Here is a 23,685-nt window from a genome sequence, read left to right on the forward strand (position 1 = left end):
CGTTGCGTTGTGTGTAACGTGTAGCGTTATTAGAAAGTGCTGCATGCTGTGCGTTTAGCAATGAATCTGCTGCGTTAGTTGTGTTGCACATGCTCAGTAATGTTTCTTGTTTTTTTTAAATGTAACACATGCGGCGTTTTCGTTCCATCACTATGCAACCAAAAAGGGCGCACCAAACGCAGGGCTAAAGAATGTACTATAACGTCCAAGTTATAGTCTTTCAATGCGTTGCAATAGGGGCACGTTATGCGACCTTAACGTCGCATCGAACGCAACGTCCCACTGTGAAAGAGGCCTTAAAGGGATTCTGTGGCTGTTTAAAAAAAAAACAAATTGTAACAAATAGCGAGCATTACCTTCTGTAACGCTTGCTATCTCCTTTTGCTTCCCTTACTCCACGCTTAGGGTGCCTTATCAGAGTTAACATGCCTTATCAGAGTTAATAGGGTTGATTCACTATAACAAATGGTGTGCCTCGTCAGAGTTAAGGTGGCCATACACTGGTCGATTCACCATCTGTAAAGCTGCCGCTACCGAGCACCCCCCCGCTATACATTACCTGCTCCGCCGGCGCGAGTCCCCCAGTCTCCATGCTCGACTCTGAGTCCGGCTGGCTTCACTGAACTTCCTGTCCGGGGAATAGTAGAGGGCGCTCTACTGTTTAAACTTCCTGCCGGGAGAGAAAGTTCATTGAAGCTAGCCGGACTCGGAGCCCAGCGCGGAGAAGAAGACAGCGGAGAGAGCAGGGACACGTGCCGGCGGAGCAGGTAATGTATTGCCGCTAGCGTCGGTAATGGGGCATTCGAACGCCGCTATCGACGCACTCCCGAGCCGCCGGCGATCAAGGAAAAACTTCCGCGCGGACGGATCGACGGGAATGATTGATTTTGGACGGAAATCGATCATTCTGTCGGCGTTTGCGCAACGATTTCACAGCAGATTTGATCACAGTGATCGAATCTGTTGTATATCGGCGGGAAATCCGTTAAGTGTATGGGCCCCTTTATTGTGCCTTATTTATTCAATCAATAGGAATAACATTTTTGAATCATGCCTAGTTCACACTGGGCAATTTTTCAGCGATTTGCTGATCACTGGTGATCAGCAAAATGCTGCTGCTGCTAATGCAAGTCAATGGCAGTGTTCACACATCACAGTGTAGCGATCGCCACTGATTAGCGATTTGCTGATGGTGCATGCAGCATTTTTAGAGTGATTTTGTAGCGATTGCATTTCAGTGTTATAGAATCAATCCTAAATCGCTTTCCTGTACAGTGATAACACGGCTTTTTACTGATCGTTGGCGATCAGCCAAACGCTACCAAAGCGCCTAGTGTGAAATAGCCCTCACACCTTTTAAATAGTTGCTGTCGGGATTCCACTATCTCTTCAGCAAATTGTGTTTGCCGATCACTGAGGTGTCCATTAATTATACAGTCTTGATTGTACAATCTGATGCTGGGTACACACTATGAGATTTTCTTGCAGATTTATTGTCAGATCGATTAATTCCAACATGTTCGATCTGATTTACGATCGATTTCCGAGCATTTTCTGATCCATTTCCTATTGAAGTGAACGGTAATCAGCTCAGACATGATGGAAATAATCGATCTGACAGTAAATCTGCCAGAAAATCTAAAAGTGTGTACCTAGCATTACTACTATGTAATATGAAGGACAACCTCGGCCTCCGTCGCTCTTTTTACTTGCTTTACTGAGGCTCCACCCAAGTGAATGGAGCTGCAATATCCCTACCAGGGATGCTCAAATCCGGATCCGGGAGACACCCGGATAGTTGCTATCCGGATTTCACCCAGTAAACCTATGCGGGGTGGGCGGGGGGAGGGAGGGGTCAAGCTTACCTGTCTGTCTGTCTGACGTCTTCTTCAGTCCGTCCCTCGGCGCCTCCCACGATGCGTTCCACGCGCATCACGTGACTACAAACACTTCCTCCTTCAACCCGGAAGGAGGAAGAGTTTTACTCTTGTGACCGCCGCGTGGAACGCATCGTGGGGGGTGCCGAGGGACGGACCGAAGAAGACGTCAGACAGGTAAGCTTGACCCACCCGCCCAGCCCGCACAGGTATCTGGGTGAAATCCGGATAGCAACTATCAGGATTCACCCAAATTTGGATTTCAGCATCCCTGATCCCTACTATAGGCTAATGACTCACTCAGGTAAGCAAAACACTGATCAACTGTGTAATTAATCACATTGGCCTCAATTCACCAGTGGTTGCCGACCTATTTATCTCATGGGAGGTAATTTACCTCCTGTGATATCTCCAAATAGCAATTATCCAGAAGTATAGGGTGAAATATCGACAGAGAGAAAATCCATGCGATAAATGTGCGATAAATAGGCGATAGTAGTCATTATTTTTTCTCAAAATCACAATTCACCAGGGGAAAAAGGGGGTGTGGCCATTCGTTATTTTAGATCTATTGTTACTGTCTGATTTCCCAAAATTGGCAAACAAGAGTGTCAATCTGTTAGCAGATCCAGATTGCTTTTTTTTTTTTGTTATAAATAGGACCCTAAAGGTACCCATACATGTACCGATTTGACCGCAGATTGACTACTCGATTTGATAATCATTATCAAATCGGATGAAAATGTATGCTGCCAATAGCGTGCCAGATTGACGATGCGTCAAATTTCGGGCAGAAATTGGTTGCATGCATCGATGGGACGTGCTCGGTCAGGTGCGCGATGGTAAAGACATGTGATATTTGTGAACAATGTATGTGATAGAAACCCCAAGCCGCTGTCCCCCCCTAGTGTAAAAGTGCCCCCTGGTGCCCTGTGCAATTATACCTTACTTACCGCCGCCCACCGCTGTCTCCACACTGCTTCTGGATTCGCGCCCAATGTTGTTGCCGGCGAATTACGTCATGGCACATGGGGCACATATGCGACATCACACAATCTGGAAGGAGACATCGGCAGACGATGGCAAGTAAAGTATAAATGCATGGGGCACCGCCGGGCTACATGTACACTTGCAAGCTCTGCTATTTAATGTGGCAGTTTAAACCAGTTGGTGCCCATGTGGTAATGTTGTTCGCGGGTTGAATGTACATTACGGGGGACAGCCACCGGGGTGACGAGACGGCATCATGAGGCTGATTCCTGAAAGATTTCATGCTGATTGGAAATCAGCCTTTGGTTTATGGCCCCCAACAGATCTCTCTCCGATCAGAGACCAGCACCATACACATGGTAGACCAAAGTTGGCTGAGGTAACATCCATTTCATACGATAATCTGGCTTATGTACAGCGGCCCCCAACCAGCGACTGCTCCTCGACCAGTGATCAGCCAGGTGGATCAACACAACTGGACGACGACCGATTGCTTTGTCCTTGCTCTCATCCCGCCCACCGCGTGATGTGATGCCTGCGCTGCTGCATGGTCCCTCCACCTCCCCACATTGAAACACAATGTGTAGTCAGCCTACAGACTGAACAGCCTGGCCCAGCAATGTCGCTCGGGGGATTGGGTTGCGTTTCCCATTGTGTGGCACCAGTCATGCGTGTGTATGGGCTTAAAACGTAGGCCCTGTACACACGCTGGATGCAATTGGACGAAGGCGGTCGTTAACGGCCTCTGCCAATAACCCAACATGTGTGCAGGAGCCCTTCTCAGGCACTCGGCTAGTGAGCCAACCTTCGGATCGCTTCAGCTGACTGAAGGCCGAGAGCATTGTTCTCTGAACTAACACCTGCTCCGCCCTTCTCTTGCCTTGGTCCAGCCACGTTGCCCGAGGGATCTGGTACTGATCCCTACCCTGCAACATGTCTCAAATGTTCATGTGTACCAGGCCATGTTTTCACCACTGTGTGCTTCCTTTGTTATTACAGGAAAGGTGGTTATGAAGCCTTCGAATCCTCTAGATAAACAGACTCTACCTGAAGTGGGGAGATTCAGAAGAACCATCACTGGGGGATCCTTCCTGGTATCTGGTGTAGGCGGAGTCAATCTCCATCCCCCGGGGAAGATTACGGACCTGGAGGCCCACTCCAAAGAGAATAGAGTTACCTTATCCTGGACAGCGACTGGAGGGGAGTTGGACCAGGGAACTGGTATGATGATTTCTTAATTACTACTCAGTTATTACTGAACTTTGCATAATAATCTGATTCCGGAAAAGAAAGTTAACACATTAGCAGCTTCAAACTAATTTTTTCCCCATCATCATGTGATCAGGATGCAGTAGACCATGTCAGTATTACAGTCAGGCCCAGATTTACTTCACAGGAGCCTATAGGCACAGATGTCCTGCTACCATAGACCCCGCCCTTCATGAACCTACAAACCCCCACCAAAATGCACCACGGGTGTGCTGGCTGGCCCAGCTGTCACTACTCCCTTACTTCCCCTGCCCATCATAGGTAGCTACAGGTGTCCCTTAGTATTAATTAGCCAGAAGTACCCTCAGTATTAAGTAGCTACAGGTTCCCCCAAAGATTAGGTAGCTAGAAGAACCTCCATATTAAGTAGCTAGAGGTGCCCCTGACTGATCATCAGTGGAATGCCGAGAGCAGGCTGAGGAACCTCTCATTTAAACTCTCATCAGGACTCTGCATAGAGAAGGAGGGAGGAAGGCACTCAGGGACAGGAGTGAGCCGCCTTTCTATCATCAGACGCCTGTAGGCACGTGCCTGCAGTGCCTTATGGTAAATCCAGACCTGGTTACAGTGCCACCCGATGGTGGAAGAGGGGTGATGGAAGAGATGGAAGAAACTCTTCCAGCGTCCTTCTTCCACCACCGCTGTAATGCTGACATAGTCTGCTGGATCCCGGTCACATGTCATATCATGTGATCAGACCGAGAAGACATGTCGGGATTACATCGCCGTCCCGGTGGAGGAAGATGAAGCCCATGCAGCCGTCCGGACAGGTAACTATAAAAGCTCCCTGGCGCCCACTCTGCATACCCTGCCAGGCTGGGGAGGGCACACTTCCCCAACGGCAGGAAAAATTTGGCCCTGCAGCCAAATAAACTTGTACTTTATTTGGCTGTCAAGGGGTTCATTTACTTTTACATTGTGCAGAATGGGGTTTGAACCTCTTTGGATTTTCACTGCTGACTTTGATCTCACTGAGGCTTTTTCCTTCACTTCCTGCCTGTAAAGTCTCATACAAACCTAGTAGGTGGACCGTTGCCAGAGAAGGATCAAAACGTGAAACCTCAGGGGCGGGGCCAAGACTGTGCAGACACATCACTAGCCTTTAGGCTAGCAATCTGTTCTGTTGCTACGCAGGGGGGAGGAGGGCTGACAGAGCAGAGCGCAAGGTGCATCATGGGCGAGGTGATTGTGGAGAACAATGTATTCGGCCACAGCTTGGCCAATTTTAACCCACCAGGTGGATCACTAACTGACCGGCCTAGGGGGAGGGGGGCCGATGTAAACAGACTTTTGGCAAAGGATGGGCCACCTTGTCTGAGTGAAATCTAGCGTGTGTACAAGGCATTAGACCAGGGGTGTCAAACGCAATCACATAAGGGGCCAAAATCTAAAACCTAGTCTAAGTCACTGGCCAACTTGTTTATTAGGAGTTAACATTTATCGAATAGTCTCAAATAAAGTGGCATAACTATAGTGACCGTGGAGGGGGAGGAGGGGGTGTGGGGCTATCGATCTCCACTCTTCCCCTGTCTGCAGAGTAGTGCAGGGGAGCAGTTTTATATTTACCTGCTTCAATGCTGCATGAGGTCTCCAGTATACCTCTGGCTCTAAATGCATGTCAGGTGATCGGAAGCCAGAGGTATGGAAGTATAGAACGTAGAGCCACCTGGAAAAATGAAAAGACACAGCACTAGAGCAGGTAAGTATTACAGTGGTCCGCTGCACTACTATGCGGGGAGATGGTGCCAGTGGGAAAGGTGAGTGTGTGTGGTTTTTTTTACGAGCCATATGGGGAAGGGGGGGGGGATTTGGAACCAAGGAGGGGGCCCCATGCTAATTTCACAGAGGCTTCCATCCCCCTGTCACAGACTGACATCACCTGATATTGTTCTTTGGGTACACTAAATGTGGCCTTACACTAGTCGATAAGAATGCATTGGAGCCAGCCATGAAGCACGTTACCCTAAATTCACAAGTGTCACATGACCAATGGCCTATTAGGGTACATCACATGACATATACAGTACAAAGCAAGTGATGGTAGGCTGAGGACTCCCTGGCTAGCTTTATAGAAGCTGCACCAGATTTGAGGTTAGGAATCAGAGCCCATGTTCTCACTCAGGTTTACAATAATTGCAATGTTTATTGCAGGCTGGAAGTCAGATAAAATGACTGTTTTTGACTGGCTATTCTTTTTTTTCAGCCCAAAGTTATGAATTAAGAATGAACAAAAACATTAGAGAACTGAGAGACAACTTTGAAGGATCTACCTTGGTGGACACGTCTACTTTGATCCCCAGCCAAGCCGGAACCAGAGAAACATTTCGGTTTGATGTAAATCCTGATAACGGGAATGGTGCTGTCTTATATTTTGCTATAATGGCTATTAATGAAAACTTTGAGAAATCACCCCCATCTAACATAGCACAAGCTGCCCTCCTGCCACCTCTAGATTCTACTGCCCAGCCAGCAACTAAATGCCCTTCTCCTAAGCCAAGACCCTGCACCACTACCAAATACATCCAGGCGTGTGAGCCAGCTTCCACCCCAAGACCACCCACCCGGTGTCCACCAAAGACCATCCCAAAGTGCACCACCCCAAGACAAGCAACGCAGGATGAACCCTAGCCTGGTGACCTTCCCGGTGAATCTTGCCATAAATTATAACAATGTACAGATTTTTGTATCTTCAGTGCTTAAAAATATTTGCATTTTTACTTCTAAACTAAGAGGGTGTTGATTTGGCCCCGTGGACAAGTGTATCTGGACTGGGCAGTAAGGTCCACGCATGTCCAGTCCAGATGCGCTTGTCCATGGCTGGGAGCTCGGCCAGAATAAACCTATTTGACAAGCTTTTGACCAATAGGTTTTGAGGGGCCTTGCGCTGGAATGGTGAGCTGTGGGAAGGTTTAGTTCATGTTTGCTTTAAAGCAGGATTGTCAGGCACAAAATCAAATTTCATTTACCCACTGCTCTGTGATTATTACGCAGCCTGCAACCTGACCCTGCTTTGCAAGCACTCCAATCTAATTAGAAATGTTTTTGCTGTAATAAATCTTATCTCAGTCAGCCTTGCTTTATTTGGTACATTGCCGGGGAGAAGGCAACTCCCCTCTCACATTCCTGCAACTCACTGATTGGCTGAGGGCAGTTCAGTGTGACACAAGGCTAAGAAGGGGGAAGCTGATGAAATATGATCTGTGCTCCCGTGTTTACAAAGCAAGCTAGATATGACAGACATATTCAGAGAGGCACTCATGCTTGCACAAAGGGCCAGATTTGTACTTTTTACCGCCCAAGGCTACTATCACAAGCCGCCCCCTGACGAACAGCTAGCGTCCTACCACACATACACACTTTTAATCAATGTATTTAAAGATGCTTATTAACAATGCAATTTTACTGATTGATCAACTTTCCGATTGATTGGACTGAACAGTGTTGATGGCGCCAATTGACTACAAACGACCAACTGTCAATTGTTTTGTGGATGGATTATATCTGAAATGATCGGAATGATTAATAATTTTTATTCCATTTTATGGGCAAAATCAATACTTTCCACTCTGATAGGTTGAAGATGGTGGAGGGCGGAGTTGAACTTGTGATGAGTGACAGCTCAGGTCACAGACAATAAGCTGCTCATGTTTGCTGCTCCTTCCCTCCCTGAGTTCCAGACACTTGCCCACCTGCTGCAGTTCACATGTTGGCAGGTTGACTGCATGAGTGTGCCAGGCTGCAGCCCGCCCCTGGCTTCCTGGTGCCATAGGCCATGGCCTATGTGGCCTTGCCTGAAATCCGGCCATGCTTGCTACACAGCCACAGCAGTTAAGGCACCTTTTTTTCACTGACCCGAGGAAGCGGTCAAGCACCCGCGAAACGCACTGTCAATTTTATGTGCTCTAATAAAAGACATTTTTTTTCAATAAACTGGTCCATATTTTTCAAGATGACCTCTCTGCTTATAAGCTTTCTAGCTTATCAGCTTATCTTTTTATGCACTGGGCGTCTCTACCCCTGTTTTAGGTATAACAGTGCAGTTTCTAGGAGAAAAAGACGTAATGGAGGAAATTAGATCCGGATTGGTTTCCATACCATATAAAATTTACTGAAATCAAAATTGTGGACAGTACAATACATAGGTTATGTAATAGAACAAGTATTCATCTACTTTATATGTGTTTTTTTTCTGGGATAGTATGGCTGTCCCTGCTGCTTTAAGATATTTGCACCAACTCTCTCCAGCAGGACTCTGGAGAATTGACAGGCTTCCCCTTCTGGCCACGCCCCCTCCCATTCTCCTGGTAACTTCCTCACCTAACTTCTGCTCCATTACCAACTGTAAGTATCTAGGTGGGGTTTTAAGGGGTTGGTAAAGTACGCCAGCACAGGAAACAAAAGGTGACAGCCACATAGGAAAAAAAATAATGTATAGTTAAATTTACCCTGGGAGAAACGTACGTTATATGCATGTGTTTCAAATTTTTTTTTTTATTTTTTTTTTAGTGATAATGTTCCTTTAACCTCCCTGGCGGTACGCAATTTCAAGGTCTGCGTCCGTGGGAGGATTTTTGCCTATAAAATGTTATTTATAGTCTTCAGCTAACACTTCGCTAGCTAAGTATGCCCCCAAAGTGGCTCCGGTCCCCTCTGATCCCCCCCGATCGCTGCCGATAATATTTACCCGTCTGCGATCCTGCGAGAGCTGCAGCTTCTCCATGCAGCTTCACTCATCGCTATGGCATCATGCGCAGTTCTGATCCTCCCCATAGCGAAGCCGGGAGCTCATTGGGAGGCTGCGCCATCGCGGGATCGCTGGGGGTACGTATACCGACGGCAATCGGCGGCAATCAGAAAGAACCGGAGGCACTTGCGGGGCATACTTAGCTAGTGAAGTGCTAGTTGAAGACTATAAATAACATTTTATAAGCAAAAATCCTCCCGGGGCCATGTAATCCCCTGTGGCGGCTAGCCCAACCCTAGGTTGGGCTTACCACCAGGGAGGTTAATTGCAGCTACAGTGGATCCTGGCCTGCTCTAGAGTGGTGCCTGGTCTGCTCTAGAGTGGTGCCTGGTCTGCTCTAGAGTGGTGCCTGGTCTGCTCTAGAGTGGTGCCTGGCCTGCTCTAGAGTGGTGCCTGGTCTGCTCTAGAGTGGTGCCTGGCCTGCTCTAGAGTGGTGCTTGGCCTGCTCTAGAGTGGTGCCTGGCCTGCTCTAGAGTGGTGCCTGGCCTGCTCTAGAGTGGTGCCTGCTCTGCTCTAGAGTGGTGCCTGCTCTGCTCTAGAGTGGTGCCTGCTCTGCTCTAGAGTGGTGCCTGCTCTGCTCTAGAGTGGTGCCTGCTCTGCTCTAGAGTGGTGCCTGCTCTGCTCTAGAGTGGTGCCTGGCCTGCTTTAGAATGGTGCTTGCTCTGCTCTAGAGTGGTGCCTGGCCTGCTCTAGAGTGGTGCCTGGCCTGCTCTAGAGTGGTGCCTGGCCTGCTCTAGAGTGGTGCCTGCTCTGCTCTAGAGTGGTGCCTGCTCTGCTCTAGAGTGGTGCCTGCTCTGCTCTAGAGTGGTGCCTGCTCTGCTCTAGAGTGGTGCCTGCTCTGCTCTAGAGCGGTGCCTGCTCTGCTCTAGAGCGGTGCCTGCTCTGCTCTAGAGTGGCTTTTCCTCCAATCAAGTCAGCACCATCGGTAGTAAAAATAGCTCTTTATTGTTAAAATAGTAAGATCATCATCCCCTCAGCGACCGCTCCACTGTTTCGGTCCTCAGACCTTCCTCAAGCTGGATAGGATATGTCACACTACCACAACATACAATTCCTCCTTAAATAGGTATCTATGAGCCCCAGCACCAATCAGGTGCAGGCATCTTGGACCAATCAAACAGCAGCTATGGAAGGGCGGACCACATAGAAAACTGCAGTCTTAATATGCAAATGGGGATATCCCATAATATTCCTGGACCTGCCCACGACATCTTACCCCTCTCCTACGTATTCCCAGGCGGACCACAAAGAAAACCACCCATTAGCAATGCAAATGTATGCGCATATGCGCACTTCTTACCAACTGCTGCTGCGCCGGTCACCGCCGCCGCCTCCCCGATCGCCAGCCGCTTCCTGAAAGTCACAATGACGTCTTAGCGTCATGTGACTACATCACGTGATATGAACGTCACCAGGGGGTGTGAATCACACGCTCCTCATCTCCATGGTGACATAAACATTGCGTACAGTCGGCTACTAAGCCGGCTCAGCGCGGATCAATATAATACACTGCAGCTTATAATCAAGGACTCACCACCGGCTCCCACGCATCAGCATCAGTATTTTAATCATGGAGGGAGAAAAAGAAACCACTTCTGCTGTAAACTGGTTACCAAGATGCCCTATTAATACAAAAATAAGTGCAACATTACTAGTTAGACCACCCAATTTACATTTAAAAACACAGCACAGAATAACATTATTAAATACATGGCAATAACTCGTATTCTTTATTAAGGCCTCCCATTCCCATTGTTCCTAGTTTACGAATCCAACTAGCTTCTTTCAGTAGCAACATCTTATGTCTGTTACCCCTTCTCAAATGTTGGGGTGCATGATCTATAACTTGCACCCTCAATTGTGACACTGAGTGTCCATTTTGCTTAAAATGCAAGGAAACTGCCTGATCCTCATCCCCTTTCCTAATTGCACTTTTATGTGAAGATATCCTATCTTTCAGCGGTTGAGTTGTCTTACCCACATATCCTAGCCCACATGGGCATTTTAACAGATACACTACAAATGTCGAGTCACAATCAAAGTACCCGTTCGTATAAAATTTACGGCCACTAGAGGGGTGGGTAAAGCAGTTTCCCTTATTAATCAAACTACACATGTGGCAGCGGAGACACGGATAGGTGCCCTTCCTAACACCACTCTCTCTGGGTTGTTCAAATGTACTCATTACTTTGTCCCTGATAGTAGGTGGCCGCTTAAATGACATCAGGGGAGGATGCCTAAATTCCTCAATATGAGGAAAGGCATCCTGAATAATCTTCCAATGTTTTTTAATCACTGATCCAATTTGGTTACTCCAGCTATTGTACGTGGTTACCAGGGCCACAAGAAGCTCTGGGACCATGGTACTTTTGGCAGTTTGTTACAATGTAACAAGGTTCACAGATAGGAAATAGCTGTTTACCGCTGTCTCTAACAGCCAAAACAGCTAGGAGCAGCTACATAACCTGCCCACAGTAACAATGTCACCATGTAATAAATGTCAGAATGTAAATCGGGGAGAGGAAAGATTTTACAATGAGCAAACACTGACTAAATCATTTATACATAATTATGGTAAAAATGAAGCACTTTTTTTACTACATTATTTTCACTGGAGTTCCTCTTTAAAGATACCCGAGGTGAAAATAAACTAATGAAATAAACAATTGTATCTATCCTCCTTCTCCTAAAAATGACTTTTTAAGATATTCCACAGTTTTATTTTATATTTAAATCTACTTTTGAAGTTTTTACTGTTTTATTGTTTTTGCTCAATGTCATATTCATTGCAGTATGCCAGAGCTAAAATCTAGGAACTATTGACTGATTTTATCTCTTTCCTGCTCTCAGAAGCCATTTTCTGCTAGGAAAGTGTTTTATAGTTGTAATTTTTTATCAGTAAGGGTCACACTGTAGTCTGACCCAGTCCTGACCCAGACAGGAGCTGCCACTTACATACCTGATGTTTAACTCTTTCAGGCAGAGAAAAAAAAGGAAAAAGGAACACAGCCTAGTTATTTGTGTGCTAGGTACTGTAAATACACGTCTATCTCATCATGTCACATGTCACCTCAGGTATCCTTTAAAGAGAACCCGAGGCGGGGTTCTGGGAATTAAATTCCCATACAGAGGCTGGGTCTGTCTATAGAGCCCAGCCTCTGTTGCTATATAGATCGCTTCTAAGCCCCCCCCCCCTGCGCTCTGTAATCCCCCCATAACTCACAGCCGCGCTATGCGGCTGTATTTACCTCTCCTCTGTCAGTCTCTGCTGCTCCCTCGCCTCCTGCATCGCTCCGGTCCCGCCCGCGTCCCTTCCCTCCAATCAGCGGCGAGGGAAGGGACGTGGGCGGGGACCGGAGCGATGCAGGAGGCGGGGAGCGGCGAGACTGACAGAGGAGAGGAAAACACAGCGCGCTCTGAGAAGCTGCGTGTCAGCAGCGCGACTGTGTTTTATGGGGGGATTACAGAGCGCAGGGGGGGCTTAGGGGCGATCTATATAGCAACAGAGGCTGGGTCTGCCTATAGAGCCCAGCCTCTGTTGCTATATAGATCGCCCCTAAGCCCGTATGGGGATTTCATTCTCAGAACCCCGCCTCGGGTTCTCTTCTCACATCACCACATTGCAAGAAACAACCACTTGATGGCAGTACTACGCCATGTATTGAAGATGGACGCATTCCATTGTGCAAAACCGCAGAATCTTTAAAAAAAAATTGAACAATTCTGAATTTTGTTTTATACATTGTCTATCAGGTGGCATAAGTAAGCAACTCTCACCTGGGCAGTGGCATAGCAATAGGGGACACAGAAGTAACTAGGGGCCTTCCTTTGAACACTTTATTAGGTTGTATTTTTTGTGCTATGATATTGCTATATGTGCTCTGATTAGATGTAACCTTTAATAGACAGTTCTCCTCCCCGGCCTACACCTCTCTCACACTACAGCTGTCCTTGGCAGGTTTTGGCACTCCATATCAATTGTTATGTGGAGAGCGCTTAAGGGGGCCCGATGTAAAACTCACGCTGGGGCCCAGAGCTCCTAAGCTATGCTACTGCACCTGGGTTATATCAGAATACAGCAATGATTGTTAAGGTTAGACATAAACCCACAGTAAATATGTAAGGCCAGAAACCCACTAGGAGCGCTTTGTGATTTGCAAAGCTCTTGCTAATGTAATGCTATGGGTATGATCCCACTTGAGCGATGTGATTTTATAAAAATCCCCCTAGCATTGCATTAGCAAGAGCTTTTTTCAAATCATTTTCGATTAGAAAAGGCTGCTAGTGGGTTTATCCCTATTATGTGTATGACGGTTTGGAGTGCTACCTTCAGGTGTGCGCACATGGCGATAATCCCCAGCCTCTCCCACTCATTGTTCAGCACACCCACCATGTTGTAGTATTTTTGTCTCCTTCTGTAATAGTAGTAAATATACATCACTCCAGGTAACTAAATATCACGCCAGAAACTCTACTTTCTATGATTAGCGACTAGATGCTCTGACTAGTTACTAGTGACTCATTTACCCTATTGACATGGCCCTAGGTGGTCAACAGTCTTGCTTTGAAGCACTAGAGTCTGTGCTGGCGCTTCTATAGGGGCAAATCCCGAGAGCCAGTTTTATGGCCCATTAGGTCTCCCCTTAAAGTGTACCTGAGGCAGCTTAAACATAACCAATGGGATACAGAGGCATGTGTCTTGCTCATTGACATGCCTCTGTGTCCTCTCTGCCCCCCCCCCCCCTCCCTTCTCTCTCCTATGTACCCTCCCCCTCCTGCAGTTGCCAACAAGCAGCTCGTCCTTGGCTGGAGCAGGGAAAGGGCGCCCTTTGTAGGAGAGACACTCCTGCAGAACGCCCCTTCTCGCGTTAGGAATGCCCCTTACCCGCCTCTCTGTGCCCATTCTTTGCCTCTATCCCACCCCTTTGTGCTCCTTCCTCGCCTCCCCCCCTAACCCTACCTGGTCAGGCATGCCCCCCCCTCCCACCTCACCCCCAGATTTATAGCAGAGTACAGACAGCAGATGTTCTCACCTGTCTAGTCGATGACACTCCCAGCCTTCATTCAGCACCCTTCTGTCTCTAAACCTGTGGTGCTCGTGCTCCCCGATGCTGCTAAGAGGAAGCGGAAAAAAAATCAGTGCTGCAAGTGATGCCCAACTGATTGATTTTTGGTCAAAGTCGATAAATTTAGTTGATCATGCCAGATCCAAGATATCGATGGATCGGCAGCAGATTGGGAGCATGACGGTAGTGCCATTCAGTTACAAGTGTCGTGTATTGTAGGCAGCAGAGCATACTCACATTTCCACCAGTGCACTTCCTGTGTCTTCTCTCCATAGCCAGGCACTCCTCCCTGTCTCTTCTCTCATGGAGCGGCTGTGTCATGTGACAAATGCTACTGTAGAGGTCGAACACCAGAGGCCTCTAGTAGTCATTTACGGTACTTGCCTCTGAAGAGAAGACACGTAAGTGTAAACTCCTCTGCAAGGCCCGGGTGAGGGGTAGGCCTAGGGGCGTAGCAATAGCCATGGCAACCATAGCAGCTGCTATAGGGCCCTGGAGCAGAGGGGGCCCAGGTGATACTTAATGTATTTACCATTAACTTTCTTGTGTTCATCCTTCCTCAAACTTTGACTCAGTGCCCCTGAACTATGTGCAGTGTTGATCGGATGAAAATGTAAATTGCCCAATTCAGTCATATCCATAGAGTAGGGGAAAGTCGCATTGCTTAAGTGTGCCTACATCTGGGGCCCCATGAAAGTTGTGCTATGGGGCCCCATGATCTCTAGCTATGCCACTGGGTAGGCCATACATGGAGAAGACCTGGAGGGCTTGCTAGGCAGTCCCTGAAATCTGTGTAGTGTGGGGACGGATTCGATCAGATAGATCTCTCTCTTATCCGATTATGCTCTGAGAGGATCTATGTGCTGGCCACATCAACCAATGTATGGCCAGCTTAATGGCAGCATTGACATTGATGGCCCGAGGCTGTACAGACGCATTCTGTTTCAATGGGGGAGAGGGGTGAAGACGTGATGTCTCACTGTGGGTGGGGCGAGCATGAGGACAATGCAATCTGCCATTGCTCAGCTTAGATGATCTGCCTGGCAGATTGCTGGCTGAACGAGTTGCTGGTTAGGGGCTGCTGTACACACACCAGATTATAGGCTGAGGTGGTCAGTATTGGCCGATTTAAATCTAGCGTGTGAATGGAGCTTTAGAGTTGCTTTACAAGTGACTCCTCCTAAGAGAACAGCCGGGCCCACTATGATTAGTCAAACAAGGTGCCAGGGGTGCCCCAACGTTACCACCTGAGGGCTATGGGTTGTACTCCACACTACCACTGACGCCACAGCCGGATCTATTCCTCCAATCCAACGACACTATGTATGAACACTGCGGCGCTGTGTGGTTGTCACGGGTGCATGCAATCTTCTTTCTCCACAGACCACTTATGAAGCCCTTCTGTAATATAAACCAGTCTCCTGTATATGTAGTCCTGGTGCAAGAAACGCAACAGAATGGGACCTTCTTAGTGGTTTTGCAAAGTACAAATGCTTTATTCCAATGGCGAACAATCAAAGTTAAAAAGGTGCAGATCCACTTACACGTAGAGGGTCCTAATCCACTTAGGACCCTCCTCAGTGCATTCGCTTCCCATCAATCCCCTTGCACCAAATGGCACTGGAAAAGTTACCTGCTCTAGTCCCAACTAGTTTCGGCTACTGCCGTCTTCAGGAGGTCTCAGCAGTAGCCGAAACTAGTTGGGACAAGAGCGGGCAACGTTGTTTATGCCATTTGGTGTAAGGCATACATGTCAAACTCCGGCCTGCGGGCCAAATTTGGCCCTCAGAGCCATTACATTTGTCCCTCAAGTGGTTTCCCCACTTTGCATTGTTTGGCCCACTCTACACCACCAGAGAAACTATATTGGAGGTATAGCCCTAGAACACCAGGGAGGCCATATGGGGAGGGAGGGGGAAAGCACTAAACACTAGGGAACTGTATAGGGGAGGATGGAGGTCTCTAGACAACAGGGAACTGTATAGGGGAGGGAGGACTACTAGACACCAGAGAACTTTATAAAGGAGGAAGGTGGCCAGTAGACATTGAGGTTGGACTAGGTCCTAGTGTACAATTTCAGCCCACTTTGTATTTGAGTTTGGCACCCCTGGTGTAAGGGGATCAGAGTACCACATTGGTGAGAAGCAAATTCACAGAGGAGGGTCCTAAGTGGATTAGGACCCTCTATGTGTAAGTGAATCTGCACCTTTTTATCTTTGATTGTTCGCCATTGGAATAAAGCATTTGTACTTTGTAAAACCAGATTCAAGTGGATAGTGAAGCACTGCTCTTGGTTAGATGGGTGATGTGCCGTGGCTTGGACCTGGCAGCACTCCTAGGTCAACGTCATGCAAAGAAAGAGATAGCCAGCACCATCCAATATAAATACTCTTTTATTCTTCTATTCCCATAACAGCCATAATTGCAACGTTTCAGAGTAACATCCACTCCTTTCTCAAGCTAGGCTGTATGTCAAATGCCATTGGATGGTGCCGGCTATCTCTTTCTTTACTTTGTAAAACCACTAAGAAGGTCCCATTCTGTTGTGTTTCTTGCACTGGGAGTGCATATACAGGAGACTGGTTTATATTGCACAAGGGCTGCGGAGAGAGAAGATTGCATCCACTATTGGCTCATACACACGGGGCACAACTGTCGCCACAAACACATGGCACGCGCATGTTGCGGCGACAGGTCCCCCGTGTGTATGAGGTGCGCGCCACGAACCGTCGCTACTCAGAGCTGTCGCCAGGCGATTGACGTGGCCAATCACCGGCAACAGCTGTCGCCGCAACAGTCGCTAGTCCGCCACGCGTACTGCGTGTGTATACGGACTAGCGACAGCAACCCATACGCCATGCACGGAGCTTCCGGCGGGGGGGAGGAACCTTCGGCGACAGCTTCCATCGCATCTCTGTCCCTCTGTGCGCCGTGTGTACAACTGCTGCACAGAGGGACCTGGCGACGGACTCTCGCTGCTTATTTGTGCCTCGTGTGTATGAGGCTTATGACTTGTGTCCTCTTCATCAAAGCTTTGTCACACTCTTCAGAAGATTTTAATTGCAGTGTGGAGGATGTCCTCCGCATCATCATCTCCTATTGGCTGCACTTCATCTCCATACACAGCGTTGCCTCACATCTGAAAAGCATAAATTCCATCTCATACTTCCTGCAGGGGATGCCAGAATCTGAGGGGCCCCCCGTACGGAGCACAGGCTGCGCTCTCCACTGCCAGACCTGATACTAATAACATTTCAACTATCGCTTATTTCATTGTAAAGTCTGGCTCCGCTTTAGCGTGATTTACGCCGTTCTTTATCGGAAGAAATCCATTGATCCCGCTCAGTAACCCACCACTCACATCGGTAATGGGGAACCTCACCCCGCTGTTAAAGTTTATAAGCAGCATTCAAAGCGCAGCGTCTCTGTGAACCCCTGTCCTGCAGATAAAAATCATGCTGCTGGAATACATTACTGATACAAAGGAAATAAAGCTTCTTACAGTATCAGGAAGGAATCTGAGTCTCTCTTTTGTGGTTATGAGTGCAGCTGCCCACTCTGTCAGTCCCTTCACTGTCTGCCAGTTACACCTCATCCACCTCTCCTCCTGCTTCTCCAGCTCTCTCCCCCTCTGTCAGTCCCTTCACTGGCTGCCAGTTACACCTCATCCACCTCTCCTCCCGCTTCTCCAGCACTCTTCCCTTCTAACAGTCCCTTCACTGGCTGCCAGTTACACCTCATCCACCTCTCCTCCGGCTTCTCCAGCCCTCCCCCTCTGTCACTCCCTTCTCTGGCTGCCAGTTACACCTCATCCACCTCTCCTCCAGCTTCTCCAGCCCTCCCCCTCTGTCAGTCCCTTCTCTGGCTGCCAGTTACACCTCATCCAACTCTCCTCCTGCTTCTCCAGCTCTCTCCCCCTCTGTCAGTCCCTTCACTTGCTGCCAGTTACACCTCATCCACCTCTCCTCCCGCTTCTCCAACTCTCTCCCCTTCTGTCAGTCCCTTCACTGGCTGCCAGTTACACCTCATCCACCTCTCCTCCCGCTTCTACAGCTCTCTCCCTTTCTGTCAGTCCCTTCTCTGGCTGCCAGTTACACCTCATCCACCTCTCCTCCTGCTTCTCCAGCTCTCTCCCTTTCTGTCAGTCCCTTCACTGGCTGCCAGTTACACCTCATCCACCTCTCCTCCTGCTTCTCCAGCCCTATCTCCCTCTGCCACTTCCTTCACTGGCTGCCAGTTACACCTCATCCACCTCTCCTCCAGCTTCTCCAGCCCTTCCCCTCTGTCAGTCCCTTCACTGGCGGCTGCCAGTTACACCTCAGCCACCTCTCCTCCTGCTTCTCCAGCCCTCCCCCTGTCAGTCCCTTCTCTGGCTGCCAATCACACCTCATCCACCTCTCCTCCCGCTTCTTCAGCACCCTCCCCCTCTGTCAGTCCCTTCTCTGGCTGCCAGTTACACCTCATCCACCTTTCCTCACGCTTCTCCAGCACCCTCCCCCTCTGTCAGTCCCTTCTCTGGCTGCCAGTTACACCTCATCCAACTCTCCTCTTGCTTCTCCAGCTCTCTCCCCCTCTGTCAGTCCCTTCACTGGCTGCCAGTTACACCTCATCCACCTCTCCTCCCGCTTCTCCAACTCTCTCCCCTTCTGTCAGTCCCTTCACTGGCTGCCAGTTACACCTCATCCAACTCTCCTCCTGCTTCTCCAGCTCTCTCCCTTTCTGTCAGTCCCTTCACTGGCTGCCAGTTACACCTCATCCACCTCTCCTCCCACTTCTCCAGCTCTTTCCCCTTCTAACAGTCCCTTCACTGGCTGCCAGTTACACCCCAGCCACCTCTCCTCCTGCTTCTCCAGCCCTCTCCCCCTCTGTCAGTCCCTTCACTGGCTGCCAGTTACACCTCATCCACCTCTCCTCCTGCTTCTCCAGCTCTCTCCCTTTCTGTCAGTCCCTTCACTGGCTGCCAGTTACACCTCAGCCACCTCTCCTCCTGCTTCTCCAGCCCTCCCCCTCTGTCAGTACCTTCTCTGGCTGCCAGTTACACCTCATCCACCTCTCCTCCTGCTTCTCCAGCTCTCTCCCTTTCTGTCAGTCCCTTCACTGGCTGCCAGTTACACCTCATCCACCTCTCCTCCTGCTTCTCCAGCTCTCGCCCTTTCTGTCAGTCACTTCACTGGCTGCCAGTTACACCTCATCCACCTCTCCTCCCGCTTCTCCAGCACTCTCCCCCCTCTGTCAGTCCCTTTACTGGCTGCCAGTTACACCTCAGCCACCTCTCCTCCCGCTTCTACAGCTCTCTTCCTTTCTGTCAGTCCCTTCATTGACTGCCAGTTACACCTCATCCACCTCTCCTCCCGCTTCTCCAGCCCTCTCCCCCTTTGTCACTCCCTTCACTGGCTGCCAGTTACACCTCATCCACCTCTCCTCCTGCTTCTCCAGCCCTCTCCCCCTCTGTCAGTCCCTTCTCTGGCTGCCAGTTACACCTCATCCACCTCTCCTCCCGCTTCTCCAGCCCTCTCCCCCTCTGTCAGCCCCTTCACTGGCTGCCAGTTACACCACAGCCTGATCATCCTCAAGGCAAATCTAGGCAGTTGCCAAAGGCCTGGAGAGAATCTAGAGCAGGAGTATCACTACAAATCATGGGGCCCCCCAGCAGATACATACCTGGCCACCCACTCTGCTCCTCCAACGATCTGCTTCTAACCACCCCATGCATCATCTCACACCGCCATGCAGGACTTCACTAGAGCTGCCCCCATCCTGTAGAACTCTCTCCCACTGCTATTCAAAAACCTGATGCTGTTCTACAAATCACTTTACAACCTAGCTCCTTCTTATCTAAATAACCTTATTTCCAGATACTATACTACATGCAATCTCTGTTTTTCCAACAACATTCTCCTGTCCTCCTCCCTGGTCACCTCTTCTCACTCCTGCCTACAAGACTTCTCTTGATCCTCTCCCCTCCCTGGAATCCCTCCTCTAACACATCTGCCACTCCCCTACACTAACCACTTTTAGGCGCAACCTAAAACCTCACCTCTTTAGGCAAGAATACTCTCTCTCTTAAGACACCCTGGCAACTGACCACCATTGTACCATCTCATACACAGAAGTGTCTGTTAAGGCAGTTTAGGCACCCTTGCACTTGCTATTTTTAGCTGCAGTTTGTATAGCAGACGTCCCCGGCGCCCACTATTTTATCCAGGGCCCCTTGCGCTCTAATTTCTGTTTGTAACTAATATTAACATGGGCACTTATGGGGTGCCCAAACTTCCGTAGTGACAGTATTTTTCGTATAGCGGCGAGCGCAACGAAAATAGCAGCAGGTTTGCAGCGGAGGGATGGTTAGGGTTAAGCATCATTAGGGGTGTTTGGTTAGGGTTAGGCATAGGTGGGGGAGTTCAGTTAGGCATCGTTGAGGTGGGGTTCGATTAGGGTTAGGCATTAGTGGGGGCTCGGTTAGGCATCGGTGGTGGTGGGAGGGGGGGGAGTGTTTTATTTGGCTTCAGAGTTTCTTTAAAATGTTAAGATTTTCGCGACAGTGGTCCTTTAAATGCTGTACTTAGTTGTGTTGTATTGACAGTACATTGCTGGCGGTGTTGGTGTTTTCTGTACAGTAGCTGTTACAGACAGTTATGTAAGTTTACCCCGCGGAATGCCGGTGCTCCGCTGTGAATACACAAGAATGTGTGGTTTTTAAATTCTGTAGGAAATATAATTAAGTGAGGCCCTTTCCTCTCCCATCGTCTGAAAAAGCCATTATGACTCTGCAATGGAAACGGGAGGCTTTAGGAGGACAAATTGCTGACTTAGCCAGTTACGGTTCAACCTGCCGCGGCCCAACACAGAGCGGCAGGAAATACTATGAAAATGTGAGCGGTTTTACCCCGGCTCTGCCTCTGCGCGGAGGCCAGGAAGAAGGTCTGCAGAAGAGATCAGGGGAATGGGGAAAAACACGGCTTATGTTCTCACAAAACTAAAAACAAAGAGGCCATGTTTCAATCCTCTGACAAATACGGAAAAAAGGTATTTATACAGAATAACAGAAGTTAAGCAACTTTATAAAATGTAGGTTTTTCATTTTAAAATGTTGGCACTGCTGGCCAAGATCCACATACTGTATATGAAAGGGTTACTTAAAGTACTAAATTAATGTTCAACGCTACGTAATATGTTGGCGCTTTATAAATACAATAAGTAAATATTAAATAAGTACCCCTGACCTGGTCTCAAATACTTTTAAAATTGTTTCATTACTGGTGCTGTTACTTTGTCACAGCACACAGAACCATCCAGCGCCCCCTGTGGCCCTGTTTTGGCGTCAATTATAATCTAGGAGGAAGTGGCAGTTCTTCCTCCCCTCTGCATAAGCTTAACTCTGCCCCCTCCACTCATGGCTTTAGGTCCTTATATGTTTCACTGCACACAGCACGCAGGGGAGCTACACTGTGTGTAGGCTTGTGTTAATTGAGGTCCGAAGGATATCCAACCTCAGTTATCACAAGCCTGCACACAGCGCAGCTCCCCTGAGCGCTGTGTGCAATAAAACATAAAGCGGAACTAAAGCGGCAGGTGGAGGAGGCGGATTATGGATGCACAGAATAGAGGAAGAACTGCCACTTCCTCCCCGCTCATATTCAACGTTCTGTCATTCCTGTCGAAGTCCCTCTATCGAGAAGCGGCAAAACTCTCAAAGCTGGCCAGTCGCCGCCAGTCAGAGGCTACTGCGCATGAGCGGCCCCGAGCCACGTGCACCCTGATTACGTGGAGCACTCTGCGCATGTGCAATAGCAATTTTTGCTTACTGTGGAACATGCTCCAGGCCATGGGAGCGCAGTGAGGCACATGGCCAGCCAGATTTCACCGCTGCTTGCCAGAGGGTTGGATGTCATGGGCACAAGAAAACTCCAGGGGGCTACACAAGGCCCCAGGTAAGTTAAACTGTTTTCTTTTATTTTTACTTTAGATTTCCTTTAATTTACAGGTGATTTTAAGGGATGGACAAGAATAACTAGCAGTGATCATATTAAGAATACAGCCAACAGTAACTCTTCCCAAAGTTTTGAAGGGTGGCACAGCAATGAAATGGATCCCCAAATCTCCTACTACTGAGGCTGCCAGGAAGGAGGCCGTAAGGGCCGGTTCAGGCAGACGGTTTCTCATGACATGATGGTCGTTTCCCCATGATGCTTGACACTAATCTGTATAAGAAGTCAACGGCTTCTTCATAATCAGAATCATTTATTTCTCCATGTACAATGGGGGCTGTACCCGGAATTGGTTTGGCACATACAGGGTCAGTGATGGTACAGTAAACATACAGTTCAGGTACAGTATAATATACATAAAGTGGGCATATATACAACACTGAAACCATAGGAAGGACCAGTGGGGGAGTCTGAAGTGCACATTATCTTGCAGCACTCAACTGCTCTGCAGCAATTTCATATGCCCCACAGTGTGGTCTTGAGAAAGGATAGGAGGGGAGAAAAGAGAGAGGAAAGAGAGCGAGAGGAGAGAGTGAGGAAAGAGAGAGAGAGAGAGGAAAGAGACGAGAGAAGGAGAGAGTGAGGAAAGAGAGAGAGGGAGAGGAAAGAGACAAGAGAGAGAGAGAGAGGAAAGAGACGAGAGAAGGAGAGAGTGAGGAAAGAGAGAGAGAGAGAGGAAAGAGACGAGAAAAGGAGAGAGTGAGGAAAGAGAGAGAGAGAGAGAGAGAGAGGAAAGAGACGAGAGAAGGAGAGAGTGAGGAAAGAGAGAGAGAGAGAGAGAGAGGAAAGAGACGAGAGAAGGAGAGAGTGAGGAAAGAGAGAGAGAGAGAGAGAGAGAGGAAAGAGACGAGAGAAGGAGAGAGTGAGGAAAGAGAGAGAGAGAGAGGAAAGAGACGAGAGAAGGAGAGAGTGAGGAAAGAGAGAGAGAGAGAGGAAAGAGACGAGAGAAGGAGAGAGTGAGGAAAGAGAGAGAGAGAGAGAGGAAAGAGACGAGAGAAGGAGAGAGTGAGGAAAGAGAGAGAGAGAGAGAGAGGAAAGAGACGAGAGAAGGAGAGAGTGAGGAAAGAGAGAGAGAGAGAGAGAGGAAAGAGACGAGAGAAGGAGAGAGTGAGGAGAGAGAGAGAGAGAGAGGAAAGAGACGAGAGAAGGAGAGAGTGAGGAAAGAGAGAGAGAGAGAGAGGAAAGAGACGAGAGAAGGAGAGAGTGAGGAAAGAGAGAGAGAGAGAGAGAGGAAAGAGACGAGAGAAGGAGAGAGTGAGGAAAGAGAGAGAGAGAGGAAAGAGACGAGAGAAGGAGAGAGTGAGGAGAGAGAGAGAGGAAAGAGACGAGAGAAGGAGAGAGTGAGGAAAGAGAGAGAGAGAGGAAAGAGACGAGAGAAGGAGAGAGTGAGGAAAGAGAGAGAGAGGAAAGAGACGAGAGAAGGAGAGAGTGAGGAAAGAGAGAGAGAGAGAGGAAAGAGATGAGAGAAGGAGGAAAGAGAGAGAGAGGGGAGAGTGAGAGGAGAGATTAAGGATAGAGAGAGAGAGAGGGGAGAGTGAGAGGAGAGAGTGAGGAAAGAGAACGAGAGGAGAGAGCGAGAGAAGGATAGAGTGAGGAAGGAGAGCGAGAGAAGGAGACAGGAAAGAGAGCGAGAGAAGGAAAGAGTGAGGAAAAAGAGAGAGAAAGAGAAAGGAGAGAGTCTTTCGCTCTCTTTCGAGCGAGAGGAGAGAGTGAGGAAAGAGAGCAAAAGAAGGAGAGAGAAAAGAGAGCGA

The 23,685-nt window shown here is 48.6% G+C and overlaps 2 protein-coding genes across 3 annotated transcripts in view; one reads left to right on the plus strand and one right to left on the minus strand.

Annotated features, from left to right (window-relative positions):
- LOC137520766 (calcium-activated chloride channel regulator 1-like) overlaps nt 1–8,033 on the plus strand; it is a 49,819-nt gene extending 41,786 nt beyond the window's left edge. The window contains exons 13-14 of the mRNA XM_068239102.1: nt 3,867–4,088; nt 6,340–8,033. Coding sequence (XP_068095203.1) covers nt 3,867–4,088; nt 6,340–6,764 — 647 coding nt within the window. The 3' untranslated portion in view covers nt 6,765–8,033. The remainder of the gene's footprint in view (nt 1–3,866; nt 4,089–6,339) is intronic.
- Nucleotides 1–23,685, minus strand: part of LOC137520767 (cytochrome P450 4B1-like) — a 121,972-nt gene that overhangs the window by 88,799 nt on the left and 9,488 nt on the right. The window contains exons 2-3 of one of the 2 annotated variants that reach the window (XM_068239106.1): nt 13,914–13,991; nt 10,415–10,502 (exon numbers count right to left, since the gene is read on the minus strand). The gene's annotated coding sequence lies outside the window, so the exon portion shown is untranslated. The remainder of the gene's footprint in view (nt 1–10,414; nt 10,503–13,913; nt 13,992–23,685) is intronic. The other variant, XM_068239105.1, reaches the window with a different exon arrangement.

This window comes from Hyperolius riggenbachi, chromosome 6, assembly GCF_040937935.1.
Source record: "Hyperolius riggenbachi isolate aHypRig1 chromosome 6, aHypRig1.pri, whole genome shotgun sequence".
Lineage (NCBI taxonomy): Eukaryota > Metazoa > Chordata > Amphibia > Anura > Hyperoliidae > Hyperolius > Hyperolius riggenbachi.